General features: G+C 44.6%; 1 protein-coding gene across 1 annotated transcript; it reads left to right on the top strand.

Moving 5' to 3' along the window:
• Window positions 1-8,493: 8,493 nt before the first annotated feature.
• On the top strand, window positions 8,494-9,957 carry LOC130862010 (sperm motility kinase-like). Its single transcript, XM_057751378.1, has one exon. It carries the CDS (start codon window positions 8,494-8,496, stop codon window positions 9,955-9,957), a length of 1,464 nt encoding a protein of 487 aa, XP_057607361.1.
• Window positions 9,958-15,724: the final 5,767 nt, after the last annotated feature.

Here is a 15,724-nt window from a genome sequence, read left to right as displayed (position 1 = left end):
TTTCTTTTCTTTCAAGACAAGGTTACTCTGTGGAACAGCTGTTGTCCTGGAACTCATTCATAGACCAGATTGGCCTCAAACTCTCAGAGATCTGCAGTCTGACTCCTGAGGGCTGGGATTAACAGTATGCACACCACCACCTCCCAGCTATCAGTCTTAAATATATTAATAAAAAACTCACAAAGAGGCTTTATGCTCCATGAATCCCTCACAGGAAACAGTCCTAGGGAGCCAGGAGAAGCTCCACTCCTTCTAACAACCTATCCTCGGGATTCCACAGCAACACTTTCCCTCACTCGGCAGGCAGAGCCCCACGCCCACCCAGATTCACAGACGGAGACACCCATCCATCAGGAGGAGCAGCCCTGGAAGAAGAATATGGAAGAATATGGAGGAATCGCGGGTGTCATATTTGAAGTCACAAGTCATCACAGGCTGAGCTCTGCAGTTGAAAAGCTGAAATTGGGAGTCATTTGTGAAGGGACAGGGGAGAGAGAGAAGCTGTGACATGAAGAGACAACTCCCTGGCTCAGGTCGTCACTCGTAGCCCACTGAAGGGACTCTGGCCGGCTCAAGCATAGCTTTGGCAGGCCTAGCTCTTCTCCCCCATCCCTCTGCCTTCTAAACACTGTTAGGTTACGTTCCCAAAGCAGGCCACCAAGGTCTATTCCCTCATTCGGCCACTCTTTCCTCCTCAGACTGACTCCCAAAGTCCAGCTATAAAAGTCCTCTTTGGCTCACCTAATGAACATGCCCGTTTAAAGTTGAACGCCTCCTCGTAAGACAGAGCTTCCCATTTTAACTTGGTAAACTGTATTTGTCTATGGCCTCTTCCATTCCCCATTTATCCAGATGTAGTCTTTTGTCTCTCTAGGACAAAACCCCTGCCCCTCTCCAGTTTTCCCTTCTCCTTTTCCCTTGTCACTTATCTCCTTTACCACAGCATCCTAGCCCGTTCTAAAACAACCCACCCCCTTCTCCTGCTCCTTAAAATTATACCAGAGAGGTCATTTGCTGCTGCTTTCCCACCAGAGTCAGAAGAGAGCCACGTTTTTTTCTTCCCTGCTTAATAAAGAATCTTTCTGTGAAGCAGGTGTTTTGGTGTAGTTTGCACGCAATTGGGGTTCTGCGAGGAAGTCCCTGTTGTGAGAGTCCCCTTTATGCATAGCATCTGGCCCTCCAGGGGCCTAAACATTGGCTTCTCTGACCAGGGAGACACGGTATCTTACAGAGAGTTAGGTTCTGATCCTTGAGAGCACTCATTAGTCATGTAAGCTTTGCTGTGAGGGCCTTCGGCAGCAGTAGGTGAAAAAGACCCTGGGAAGACTGAATGTGACCCAAGAGCCTCTACTACAGTAGGAAACAGGACATATTCACGAGCCCTCGACCAATGAGGAAAGACAAGGTCCATCATGAGCAAGGGAGTTCAGTCCTTCGGCTGTGAGATGTTGAAGACGGGAGCCGAAATCACATGACTGATGTGGTTAATTCCTATAGATGTAGGAACTGTGTTGGTCAGTTCCTCACCGCTGTGACAGTATGAAAGAACAAAGAATGCGTTCGGGTTCAGTTTCAGAGGTCTGGGGTTGAGGATTTATATAACATCATGACAGCAGCGCCACATATCAGAGGAAATTCTTCAGGCAGGCAGGAAGCAGAGAGGAGGCGTCCCAGCTCCTTGTCTTTCCTGGAGTCCATCTAGGTTCTCAACCCCCAGAACGGTGCCATCCATATTCAGGGTGGCTCTTCCTTGACTTCCTTCACAGACATACAGTGCTGTCTCTCAACAGTGTCCTAGGTGATTCTAACACAGGCAAGGTGACAAAGACTAATTCTCATGGGAACTCAAGCCAAGGAACCTTAGAGTCAGGACTAGAGACTCCTGTGAGTGATCCTAATCTTTGAGGGTTGTGGATGAAGCTGGGACCCCAAGGACTACATAGAGAACTTGAGGCCAGCTTAACTACAGAGTAAGACTCTGTCAAGGACAAAACGTGAGGAGAAGAGAGCAAAGGAAAGAAGAGGGAAAGGAGAGGTGAGAGAGGGAGAGGAAAGAAAAGAGAAAGAAAAGACACTGTGGGGTGGGCAAGAAGAACCACAAAGTGAACATAAGCAAACACTAAATGCATTGGTCCATAAACGAGTGAGTTAAGCGAAGCTGCTGGACGAAGCACTGGGCCGAGCTCCTGGAGTCCAGGCGAAGAGAGGGAGGAGGGATTATTGAGCAAAGGGGTCAAGATCGTGATGGGGAAACCCACAGAGACAGCTGACCTGACCTAGTGGGAACTCATTGACACGGACTGATAGATAGGAAATCTGCATAGGACCAGATGAGGCCTTCTGAAAATGGGGGAGAGTTCTGTGATTTGGGCACTCAGTGGGGCTACTGTCTGGGAGCAGGATTTATCCATAGGGCATGAACTGTATTTTTGGAGCCCATTTCTTTTGGGAGAATACAATTCTCAGCCTTGAGAGAAGGGAGGGGCTTGGTCCTGCCTGAAGTTGATAGACCAGACTTTGTTGACACCCTATGGCAGGCCTTACCATTATGAGGAGTTTGGGGAGTTGGTGTAGAGAAAATGTCTGTGGGGGAAGGGAGTGGGTTAACTGTGGTCCGTATGTAAAATGGAAAACAACTTTAAAATAAAAAAATTTTATTTAAATGAAAGTGAGCGGGGAAGGCAAGAACTACAGCAGAATACTGAGGTTTTGTTCAGCCGTGATTGGCCCAGTGCAAGTGACATCACAGGGAGTCATTGTGAGGTCAGCTAGAGACCAGTCTATATAAGGAGCAGCCTGGGGCTGGGTTTTGTCCTTGTATCACAGAGGAGGAGTTGGTGGTGGACGAAGATTTGGACTCAGTTATTCTCCTATTCTTGGATATTGCAAAGTGGGTGACCCTGAAAAAAGTGAGTTTCCCTTGTTTTCTGTTCGACTTTCCATGTTTGACATTTATTGATTGATTCTTTCTGACCATATTCAACTTTGTTTTAAATCGTGGCTGTTATTTCTATTCTTTCACTGACTGAGATTTTCCTTATCATCAAATTTCATTTTTTTGTCCTTCTTCACTGTGCTCTGTTTTTTCTTTTAAAAAAAAAAACTTTCTGTTCTGTAGGCACACTGAGTAATTTACTCAACTGTGTTGAAGATTCACCAGCCATGTGTCACCTCCCTGCCAATGTCAGGTGACCAATGTTTCTATTAAGAAGAAATTCATCTTCTCTTCTGACTATGATGAAAATAAATGTTTTTATGTTTCTAGAATAGGGTTGTTCATGTAAAACATTCTCTCGTTCTACGTTTGCTCCTGGCAGTGGCATTTCATTTCTTTTCAGGGGTGACTATATTTTCTTTATGTTGGACTATGCTTGTTTTTTTGTCAAGTTTTGTTTGTAGATTGATTCTTGTGTTCCCCTGAAGGTATCTTGATCACGAAGAATGATCATTTTATGGTGTAAATGACTAAGAGGTCAGTGATCGAGTACTTTCTTTAAGGATATCCCAATGCTCTAAGTCAACGACCCTTTCATATACTCGTCTCTTTTCAAGGTGTCTTTTCTTGGCTAGAGACTAAGGGCTTTACGAGAAGAGTTTGTTTTATAAAAATATTTGAAAGTATCACCTGCCTCAGATTTATGGGCTACTGGAATATCTGTGGATCATTGCAGTCATTTCTTCAAATTGCTGGGTTCATCTGTGAGTTTTCCTGGTAAAAGTAGAAGGCATTGTCAAGCTATTTGTCCTTTCAGATTGTGTTCCCTAGTTTTATATTTCAACTTTAAGTATGTATGGATTCTTATATCTTTCCTTGGTATATGAGTTTGTATCTTTAGTGGGGAGCGAGGAAAGATGGGATCCACAGAGGGACGGTGATGCTAGGAGAAATTCCATCCAGGCACGAGGACTCTAGCTATGATGGCCACGCAGTGTGTGTCTGAAGTAGTTTCATCCCTGTCAGACAAAGCATGTCTCCATGGAATTGAGGTTTCTGAGGGAAAGGGAGGTCCTGCACCAATAGGAAGCAGGTTCATTTAGTATGAGACCTGTGCCACACTACAGATGATGGGGCCATGAATTCGGGCTACTTGAAGGGTCCTTTCTTTCTCTGGTGGAGGTGGATGAAAGAGACACAGTCAATGTGTGAGTGTGTGACAGCAATGAGTTGCCTTGACTTCTGTGCAGCATGGGTAGGGATGGGTTGGGGAGCAACCAGCTCTGCTAAGTCCATGTTTATTTGCAACCATTCTGTTGTGACAAAAGTTTATAAATATGGCATCATAAGAGAGAGTGAGCATGTCTGTCTGGCTTAGTTTTGGAGAGATAATGGCCCATGGGCATGGGACAGAGGCATGGAAGCTAGCTGGAATCGTTAAGGAAAATGCAGGAGATTGAGATGTCAAAAACTGAAACTCAAGCAAGAAGTAGAAGACATGAAGACCAGAATCTAGGTGATTCTAACCCAGGCAAGGTGACAAGGACTAACTCACTTTGGAGCCCAAAAAAGGACACTTAGAGCCAGGACATGGGCTCATGCCTATGATCTTAACCTTTGGGGGCTGTAGAGGATGCTGCAACCCTGAGGGCTACACAGTCAAATGAAGGCTGAACAGTAAGTAAGTAAGTAAGTAAGTAAGACTCTGTCAAGGACAAGAGGGGAAGATATCAAAGCAAAAGAAAGAGGGAGGTAGGGGAGAGAGGAAGAGGAAGGAAAAGAAGAAGGAAAGACACTGAGGGTGTAGCAAGAGAATCCATTAAGTGAACATAAGCAAACACTAAATGCATTGGTCCATAAATGAGTGAGTTAAGAGAAGCTGCAGGACGAAGCACTGGGCCGAGTTCCTGGAGTCCAGTTGAACAGAGCAAGGAGGGATTATAGGAGCAAAGTGGTCAAAATCTTGATGGGGAAACCCAAGAGACAGCTGACCTGAACTAGTTGGAACTCATTGACACTGGACTGACAGATGGGAAATCCGCATAGGACTGAACTAGGCCCTCTGAAAATGGATGAGAGTTCTGTGACTTGGGCACAGTGGGACCAGGTTTTATCCCCAGGGCATGACTGTCTTTTTGGAGCCCATTCCTTATGGAAATACCTAACTCAGCTTGGATACCTGGGAGGGTCTTGGTCCTCCTCAGGTTGAAATGCCAATCTTTGTTGACTCCCCATGGCTGGCCTTACCCTTTTTGAGGAGTGGATGGGATTTGGTTGAAGAAAGGGTGGTGGGGGAGGAGGACGGGAGAGATGATGAACTGTGGTAATTATGTAAAATGTAAAAAACCTTTTAAACAAAAAAATTAAATGAAAGTGAGCGGGGGAAACAACTCCAGCAGAACACTGTCATTTTCTCAGCTGTGATTGGCCCAGTGCAATGACATCACAGGGAGTCATTGTGAGGTCAGCTAGAGACCAGTCTGTACAGGGTGCTACCTGGACTGGGTTCTGTCCTTGTATCACAGAGGAGGAGTTGGTTGGTGGATAAGGATTTGGACTCAGTAATTTCTCATAGATTTGGATACTTCAAAGTAGGTGGGTCCTGAAAAAGTGAGTTTCCCTTGTTTTCTGTTTGCCTTTTGGTGTTTGACATTTATTGATTCTTTTTTTTTTTTTTTACCATATTTAATTTTGTTTTAAATTGTGGCTGTTATTTCTATTCTTTCACTGACAGGGATTTTCCTTTTTATTTGACTTCTTTGTAATTCTTAACTGTGCTCTTTTTTTTTTAACTTTCTGGTTGTAGGCACACAGTAAGGAACTGTGAAGATTTACCATCCGTGTGTCCCCTCCCTGTCAATGTCAGGTGAGCAGTGTTTCTATTAACAAGAAATTCATCTTCTCTTCTGACTATGATGAAAATAAATATTTTCCTGTTTCTAGAATAGGATTGTTGATAGTAAAACATTCTCTCGTTCTATGTTTGTCCCTGGCAGTGGCCCTCACTTCTTTACTGGGTTGACTATGTTTTCTTGATGCGGACTATGCTTGCTCTTTCGTCAAGTTTTGTTTGTAGATTGATTCTTGTGTTCCCCTGAAGACATCTTGGTCATGAAGAATGATCATTTAATGTGTTACTGACTGAGAAGTAAAGGAGCACGTGCTATCCTTAAGGATATTTTAATGTTCGTAGTCATTGCCCCTGTCAGACACTCGTCTCTTTTCAAGGTGTCTTTTCTAGGATAGAGACTAAGGGCTTTTTGAGAAGAGTTTGTTTTATAAAAAGATTTGAAGATAAACCTTGCCTCAGTTTCATGGCCTAATGGAATATCTGTGGATCATTGCAGTTATTTCTTTAGACTGTTTGATCCATCACTGAATTATCCCGGTAACAATAGAAGGTATTGTCAACCTATTGGTTCTCTCAGATTGTTGCCTACTTTTACATTTCAACTTTAAAGTTTTCCATGGATTTTTGAATAATTCCTTATTATATTAGTCTGCGTCTTTGTAGGATGTGAGGAAAGATGGGAGCTGCAGAGAGACGGTGATGCTAGGGGAGATTCTCCATCCAGGCACAAGGACTCTAGTAATGATGGCCATATAGTGGGAGTCTGAGGCAGTTTCATTCCTGTCAGACAAAGCTTGTCTCCATGGAATTGCAGGTTTCTGAGGGAAAGGGAGGTCCTGAACCAATAGGAAGCAGGTTCATTTAGAATGAGACCTGTGCTACACTACAGAGGATGTGGCTTGGAATTCGGGCTACTTGAAGGGGTCACTTTTAATCTGGTCGAGGTGGATGGAACAGATAATCAATGTGTGACTGTGTGACAGCAATGAGTCTGCCTTGACTTCTGGGCAGCATGGGTACGGTAGGGATGGGGAGCATAAGCTCTGCTAAGCCCATGTTTATTGGTTAGCATTCTGTTGTGATAGAAATTATAAACATGGCATCTTAAGAGAGAGTGAGCATGTCTGTCTGACTTAGTTTTGGAGGGACAATAGCCCATGGGGATGGGTCAGAGTCATAGAAGCTAGCTGGAATCCTGAAGGAAAATGCAGGAGATTCAGATGTCACCAACTCAAACTCAAGCAAGAAGTAGAAGAGGACATGAAGACTATGCCAAATCTTCTTAAGGACAGTGCCACGGATGAAGTTCTGCTTCTCTGGATCCAAAGTGAAAAGTTCCCAAGCAGTACCATCAACTTTCCTTGTGTGTCCATGTGTTCAAACACCCCATTTGTAGCAGATATTTCTAATTCAAAGTACCACAGTGGGATTGTTGAATGTCAGATGTGTTGAGGATTTGACTCTTTGAGAATTTGTGGAACGCATGGATGTGGGGCTAGTTAGAGGACCTGTGCCACTAGGTGATAGAAAACGTCTTATTCAGTGTCACCAACCACCTAACCACCAGCACTATTTGGGAAGGAGATGTGCCACCACAATGGCTTCAGTGTCTCTTGAAAGTGTGTACACGTGTGTGCACAAACACAGGCACACACATACACACACGCACACAAAACCTTCCTCTCTGGAGTTGATTCTGGTCTGGGATTTGGTGCCAGCCATGAACAAAATACTCAGGACACTAGTTGTGTTACAGAACTTGGTCAAAACCACTGTCAGTTATGGAAGCCATGATTGGTCTGCTCATTTGGGTGACATCACAAGGAAGCATTATGAAGTATGCTAACAACTATTCTGTTTTAGGCACTGCCTGCATTGGTTCCTGTCCTGTATCTGGGAGTAGCTGTCACTACTCTACACAGCAAGAGTACTGAAGATTGCCTGTGGCATACTAGGAATCTCGAATCTACTGGACTTTGTTAGAGTGAGTTCTTTCCAATTCATTGGTGTTGGTGTTAGGGTTAAGTTTTGCTAATTCATGTTTACGTGTAGCTATTAGTTCACATCCTCGGTCTGATTTGTAAACGTCCTGTCTATTTGTTCATTGTCACCCAATTTCCTGTTTCAAATTCGTTTATTCTTTACTTTTTCCACTGCGTTTCAGTTTTCTTCAGCTGGAACACGTGTTACTGTAAACTAACCTTAGCAATTTCATTATAAATTTCCCATCCATGCCTAGCCTGCATTTTGGTCAAACGCTCCTGCTCCATCGCTTCCTCCACTCCATCTCTGTGACTAATACTGTTTCTTTGATAAACGCTCAGCCCTCCTCTTCCTCAAACACACAGGAGAAGAAAATATCATATTTCTCTTTGTGGACTTTGTTTCTCTTAGATGAGATTTTCTCTACGTGTAGCTACTTTCCACAGAGCACAAAAGTTCAGTGGTCCCTGTGTCTGAGTACTGGTTCTTCCCCAGAATCTGAACAGATGTTGCTACGCTCTTGTTCAGTGTCTGTATGCCAATTGCCCTCTGGATTATTCTTGTACTTCTTGGTCTTAAAGGCATCATTAGGTTGTTTGGGTTATCTCAGATTTCAAGACAGAGAGTTCCTACCTATAAACTAACATTTCTAAAACTATATCATTTCTTCCCTAGCATCGTGTGTCCCTGAAATTGCCCCAGATACAGAGAACTTGAGGTAGCCATGATGGCCAGCCCCCAGGAAGAGGACATCCTTAAGAAGAATTATAAATTTTTATCATCACTAGGTTGTGGTGCGTTTGGGGAGGTGATCCTTGCCCAGCACCTTCCCACAAAAACGCAGGTGGCCATCAAGGTGCTGGAGAAAGAGTACAATGATGAGGAATACATCGATTCTGAAGTGGCCATCCATAAGTCCTTACATCACAGGAACATCATCCAGTTCTTCCACGCTATCAACACGCTGCGGACCACCTATCTGGTCATGGAATATCTGGAAGGGAAAGATCTGGTGATGTTGATCAATGAGGTGGGCTGTCTAACAGAGGAGGAGGCCAGGCCTATAGTCAACCAGTTGGCCTCTGCTGTGCACTTCCTGCACCAAAGACTGATCGCGCACCGCGACATCAAATTAGAGAACATCCTGCTGGGTGAAGGTGGCAAAGTCAAACTTTGCGATTTTGGGTTGGCCACTCAGCTCGTAGAGGGCCAGATGCTGGAGGAGCTGTGGGGCACCTTGCCATATTTGGCCCCAGAGATCTTGGCCGGAACACCGTATGACGCTATGGCAGGGGATATGTGGAGCTTAGGGATTGTCTTCTACGTCCTGGTCACCGGACACTTGCCCTATGTAGAATCGACCCCCGAAGCTATGTACCATCTAATCACCACCACCCCGTGCCGCATTCCATACCATCTTTCCAGGCCCTGTTATCTCATCCTGGCCAGACTGCTCACCGGTTACCTTTGGTTCCGCCTTACGTCATCTCGGCTTCTGGAACGCCCTTGGCTGGGCCATATTCAGGAACACGTAACACCTCCTGCCAAGGAAATCCTCCCCAAGGTTGTGGAGACCATGTGTAACATCGGGTACACCTGCGAGCAGGTGGTATCGTCTCTAAAAGACCCACAGTCAAACCTAACGGCAACTATTAACATCCTTAAATTCAAAGTGATCTCGGGGGATAGCAGTCTGCAACATATCATCCCTACAGTCTCTACTAGCGTCCCTGTCGCCATGAAGAGGAGCCACAGTGAACCAGCTCTGCTGTCCAGAGGGGAGAGCACACACACACACCTGCTCCACACACACACCTGCCCGGAGGCGCTGCACTATGCAGATAACACAGCCCCAGAAGGAGATGCATTGGCCACTGAAACCATCAACCCAGCTACAGGGGACACCACAGTCACCATGATGTCACTGGATAGCCTGGCTGATGACTCCTCCTCCCCTGATCCACCTCTGAATGTCAACTGCACAGGGCTGGTGAACATGGCCTTCACCGAAGAGGAAGAATCCAGAGAGCCAGACGTGCCCAGTGACCAGCCCCAGGTTGTACCCGCAGCCTCTGGAACCAGGCCACTCCGGGGCTGGAAGCTCATGAAAAAACGCATTTCCAGAGCACTGAGAGCACTGTGCTGTTGCTGCCTGCCCACCCCACCAGGGCAAACGGAAGTGGCATAGAGTTCCAGCCCTGGTAAGGAGTGCCTGCTGCAGGAGGGAGCCAGGACAGAAGCTCAGATGGTTGTGGCCCTGCATGCAACCCAGGGCAACAGGCCCCTGCGTCCATACTCCAGCTACAGGTTCTGAGCTGCCTGTCCATTTCTCCTGTAGCCTACTGCTGCCCCCGCACTGCTTGCCAGATCCAGGGCTGGACAGAACACCCATCTGCCCACGAGCCGCCACCTCCCCAGTTTTGGTTGTGCATTTAAGACCGTTACCCACAACATCTAGACCACCTCCCTCTGCAACAGCAGTGACTTAGATGCCCACCTCATGCTGATCATCACCTTGGTCACTTCCTCCTCTCCAACCCTCAGGCAGAACTGCAACAATGCATGTCCTTGAACCTGATTGACAGGGACAATAGATACAGAATTCAAGCTTATGCTTCAGTTTGAATCCCCACTGTTTTACTATTTCTGATTTTTGTGTTATGTACTTTTTTTAAAATTTGGTTGTTATTTGTTGTTTTTATATATTATTAAGAAAATGTTTTTATTAGTACATCTTAGGAAGTTCAATTTAAATAGCGAATATTGATGAGTTTTCCCTCTGTTGTTAATTCTTTATGTAAATATCTGGACACTCAGTAGTAACTAATGAGTAAAGCCTAATCTGGACAATAAATATTAATGATTAGCCATAAAAGAGAGGAGCTTCTGGTCCAAGTTTGTAGGATAAACTGTCAACCAGCCTACCCAAGCCTCAGCCGTCCTGCCAAAACCAGCCCAAAGGAGCATGCATGGAGGATACTTCTTCCCTGAGCCAATGGAAAGCCTGCTGCTGCACCCAGAGACTGCTGACCAACGGACAAACGACCAGAGATGCCAATGAAGGAAGAACAACACAGAATACTTGGTCACCTGAGCCAATGGGACCTTGGGATGGGATAGGAGAGGCCTGCCCATACCCTCAATAAAGAAGTTGGCTTTTTGTAGTCACCTGACATCCATAGTCTATGTGCTTGACTCCATGCCTTCTCACCCCCTTCCACAAATAGTGTCCCTGCAGGGTCATGCCCAACACTGGTTTATCTTGGCTCAATTTTCCTTCAAATCTCTCTCCCTCCTCCTCCTGCCCTTCCTTTCTCTCTCTTTTGTTTTGTGGCCTCTGTTCCCAGGAGGCTCTCAGGAGCTCACCATCTCATCTTGTCCTGGTTCAGGAGTCGGAGCCCAGGCAGCATCAGCCCACTCTGCCCTCCCAGGACTAAGAGGATATTTAGTCCCAGTCAGCCTCACAGAAAGTGCTATCACTGTGTATCTTTAGCTCCATTGCCCAGACTAGTCACGTGGCTATTGTTGAGCCAATCACTGTGTCCAAGGTAGTGTGATGTTCTGATTGGCCAGGCCCGAGTCATATGACCACCCACACTGAGATGAAATTAATTTCTTTCGAACCACAGACGTTGAGAGTTAAGGCGAAGCAAGGGACAGGAAAAGGGCCGTTATCAGATGTGGGTGCAGGCCAGCTCCTGGCTAAAAAAGGAAGCAGTCACAGGACACCAATCACAGGACAGAAGGGCAGGTTAAGTTGTCATGCCGTTCACACCAACTCCATTGGGAGACTGACCCAAACCTCTCTGCCCAGAGAAAACTTAAATTTATTTCCTTTTCAAAATTTTAACTTCCCATGTCTGGAGGTCACAGAATAACTGATAATCAGTTCTCACCTGCCATGTGGTTCCCAGTGATCGAACTCAGGCCTTCCCTCTTGGCAGCAACCATATACACCTGGGGAGACCAGCGGCTCTGCCATGTGCTTGTAGCTCTGCCTTCAGCAGGAGGGTTGGAATTCAGGCCACAGTTATGACAGTTTTTTCTCTAGCTAACACAAGGAGAGTTCTTTGTGACCACACTTGATTTAAGAACTACACTTTTCATTTGATAAAATCTCTGGTAAAGATTGGAGGTTTGTGAGATCAGAGCTGTGAAGAAGTAGAAGGAATAGATGCTAATGCCAGGAGGAGTACGCTAAAGCACACAACATAAATGAAGATACACTTAATGAACTCATCTCCCAAGGAAAGAGTGAAAATGGCACAGTCATTCCTGAGGTCAGCTAAGGATGGAATAAAAAGCAATTCATATTAATTGAACCATTAGGGAATCAAACATGAAATAAATCTTTGCTCAACAATGGCTTAAATTTTAATCTCTAATTGTGAGGCTCCTATGGGCAGCAGAATAATATGGTCTTCATCTTGGGTTGGCTGAATTGATGGATATCACAAAACTGCTGAGTCCAGGACTCTAAGAATCAGCTTCTCTTGCCTTTGAGACTTAATCTATGGCTAAAATGACTCCAGAGGCTCCAGTATAACCACCATTAGGAGTATTTGGGATGCGAGTACCAGACAGCTGACCTTAGTGTTTGAAATGAATGGAGTGTGGAGGGATTGCTTTTCTTATATAACAAAATTCTAAAGGAAACACCTGATGGCCCTGATTTGCAGCTCATATTTTAATTTTTCTTCATAGTTTGCAAGATGGCTACTATAATAGAAGGTACCATTACCCTCTTCCACCGGAAGTAAGCAGGAAGGTTGTTCTGTGAAAGCTTGCAGACCTGAGTTCGAGTCCTCAAAACCATGTAATGTCAGAATCATTTGTATGCACACCTGTGATCCCAGCACTCATACAACAAGATGGGAGGGAGAGGCAGGAGAGTTCCTAGGAGCTCACAGACCACCAGCTTATAAATACAGTGGCAGTGAAACCCTGTCTCAAACAAGTGGAGGACAAGGAGCAACACCCAAAGATGACCTCTGACCTCCGTGTGTGTGCTGTGGCACACACAGCCATGTCTGTATTCACACATATTACACACACACACACCTTCTCTATATATATGCCTCTCTGTCTCTCTCTCACACATGTACAGACATGCATACACACACACACACAGGCACACACACACGGGCACACACACACACACACACTACTAAGAAGCAAAAAAGTAGAGAGAGGGAATAGGAAGAGGAAACATGCCATCAGGAAACTTCGTGCCTGTCAATGTGAGCTTATGTTTTTCTGGTTGCCTCCATCTGCAATGTGACTAAGGGGAAGGTGTGAGAATGAGGTTATGCTAGTTCAACCCACACTATTTGCATCATCTTTTCCAATACCCACCTGTGAACAGGGTATGGACAGGTTTTTTCCATAGCTAATGCTCTCATTCCAAAAATATCTAGACCATTTCTCTCTCTCAATTTACGTTTTCCCAGCCAATTAACCACTTGCCAGTGTTCTCCAGAGGAAGAGTTGGTTATAGGAGATTTACTTATCATTCATGCTATTATTTTATACAATATCTTAATTCATGTTCATATTTTATTATTGTGTGTGTGTGTAAGTTCTGAAGAACAAACCCAGGTCATCAGGCTTGGTGGCGAACACCTTTACCTGATGAGCCATCCCACTGTCCCTGGAAGATGTATTGGACTGGTTAACATAAGGGCCGGTGCATTCCCCATTGGCAATATTCAGGCCTAGTCTGGAAGCTGGATGCCTCTGCAGTTCCAGTCTGCTGCTGGTGACCTAGAATCTCCCTAGCCCTGAGTTCACATTGAAGGCAGAAGGAGTTAGTGTGGTGTCCTTTGAGCATGGCTACAACAATGGGTGAGTTCCTCAAAGAAGGGGCTTGCACACCCAGGTCTTCCTGCTCCCCTAGTTTCCTCCCTAGGCTCCCAGCCCTTTGTCCCACAAGCCAACCCTCTCTGGAAATTCCCCTCACACACACAAGTGTGTGCTACCCTCCCTTGACACTCATGCAGCCAGGTTGACAACCACCACTTCAGAGTTCTGCCTGTTAGCCTGGGAAACTTTTTCCCACGAAGTCATGGTGACACTGATTACCCCAGGGAGGATACATCCACAGGACTGGACACATGACCTGAAGACCTAGTAATCTGAAAACCTGGTCCTGGGGGTGAGCCTCTAGGAAGTCATGTGGACTGGGCAGGCCAATCAGCATCCCTCCATATGGCTTTTGTCACAGAGGAAAGAGAGAGCTCCTCATTTTTGGCAGAAAAGGCTGAAAAGGGTTCTGCTGGTGGGCATCAGTTGGTGGATAAACTGAATCCATAGAAGGGAAAATTGAGGTTGGATGTTAAGGAATTGCTGCAGTAGAGAGTAGCCCATGGCAGACCAAAGAAAGCCTCCTCCCAGGATTTTAGCAGTGGTAAGTCATCTGATAATGGCAGACAATATCACCATCCAGGAATTTAAATACCTTTTTGTTTCTACTATGGAGGGAATTCTAAAAGAGGTGTATGGCGTCCCCGGGATGTATACATTCTTAGCCATAAGTGCTATTAGTTTTTTAATACTTCATATCCTTAAAGAAATGGTTTGAGGCCGGGCGGCGGTGGCGCACACCTTTAATTTGACACTCAGGAGGCAGAGGCAGGCGGATCTCTGTGAGTTCGAGGCCGGCCTGGTCTACAAGAGCTAGTTCCAGGACAGGAACCAAAAGTTATGGAGAAACCCTGTCTCGAAAAATCCAAAAAAAAAAAAAAAAAGAAATGGTTTGATAACAGAGTCAAGAATGAGAAACTTTTAGAAATGATACAGACTTTATAGACTATTAATGAGAGGCTGGATGAAAGGATTCATACCATTGAAAATGATCACCATAATTTGACAGGTAAAATTCAATTCATGACAATGGGTTATGAAACTTTACAGAATGATACTGAGAGATTAACTGAAAGGATACATACTGTTGAAATTGACAGTCAAAATCATGACAAGCTAACAGATAGAACATCCTTCCTGGAAGGTAATCCATATGCCATCCAAAGAATCTCTAAGGATAAGAAGATATCATTAATGGAAAAACTTAAAGACATGGTATCATATGTACACGATGAGAACCAGAAATTAATTGATTTGATAGAATCTTTAGAAATATTAAGAGGCCAAGAAATTCAGACTCTACAAAACACAGTGATACAATAGATTTTAAATCATTAAATAACTTATCAGAACTAATAAGCAAGGAGATGACATACAGACAAAAGACAATAATAAAGACTTAACATTGCAAGTACCTCTCAGAATCAGAGATGACTTACCAAAAGTTTTAGCTACTTATCCTGTTACTATTTCTGAAAACTCAGCAAATAGTAAATACCCAAAAGGATATACAGAATGTAAATAGGACCCTATATGTATGAAAGATCTAAAATATATTAAGCAAGCAGTAGTATATTATGGCATTCTTTCACCATTTGTGAGGCAGTTGTAAAGACAGACTTCAAGAAATAAGGTTGCTCCACATGACTGGCTTCAATTAGTCTCAACTGTATTAGACCATGGTCCACAGCTACAGTGGAAGAGTTACTGGAGAAAGGAAGCTAAGGGTCTTGAACATCAAGGTAGAGCCAGAGGTTTCAAGACCTCCCAAGATCAAATTCTTGGTGAGGGCCATTATGCTGATCCAGATAGTCAAGCTATATATACATATACATACACATACACACACACACACACACACACACACACACACTGAATACAATTTGGCCCTATGCCATACATCAGCCTTGAATGCTTGGGACAGGAGTCAAGAACGAGGAAAAAGAATTGAATATATACTAAGGTGTTCTCCTGTGCCAATGCATTCAAGTGTATTTCCCACTTTCTCTTCTATGAGGGTCAATGTGGCTATATTTATGTTGAGTTTGTTGATCCATCTGGACTTGAATTTTGTGCATGGTGATAGAAATGGA

The sequence above is a fragment of the Chionomys nivalis genome, chromosome 19 (genome assembly GCF_950005125.1).
Source record: "Chionomys nivalis chromosome 19, mChiNiv1.1, whole genome shotgun sequence".
NCBI lineage: Eukaryota > Metazoa > Chordata > Mammalia > Rodentia > Cricetidae > Chionomys > Chionomys nivalis.
The sequence above is the reverse complement of the archived record's forward strand: the minus strand, read 5'-3'. Positions and strand labels throughout refer to the sequence as shown.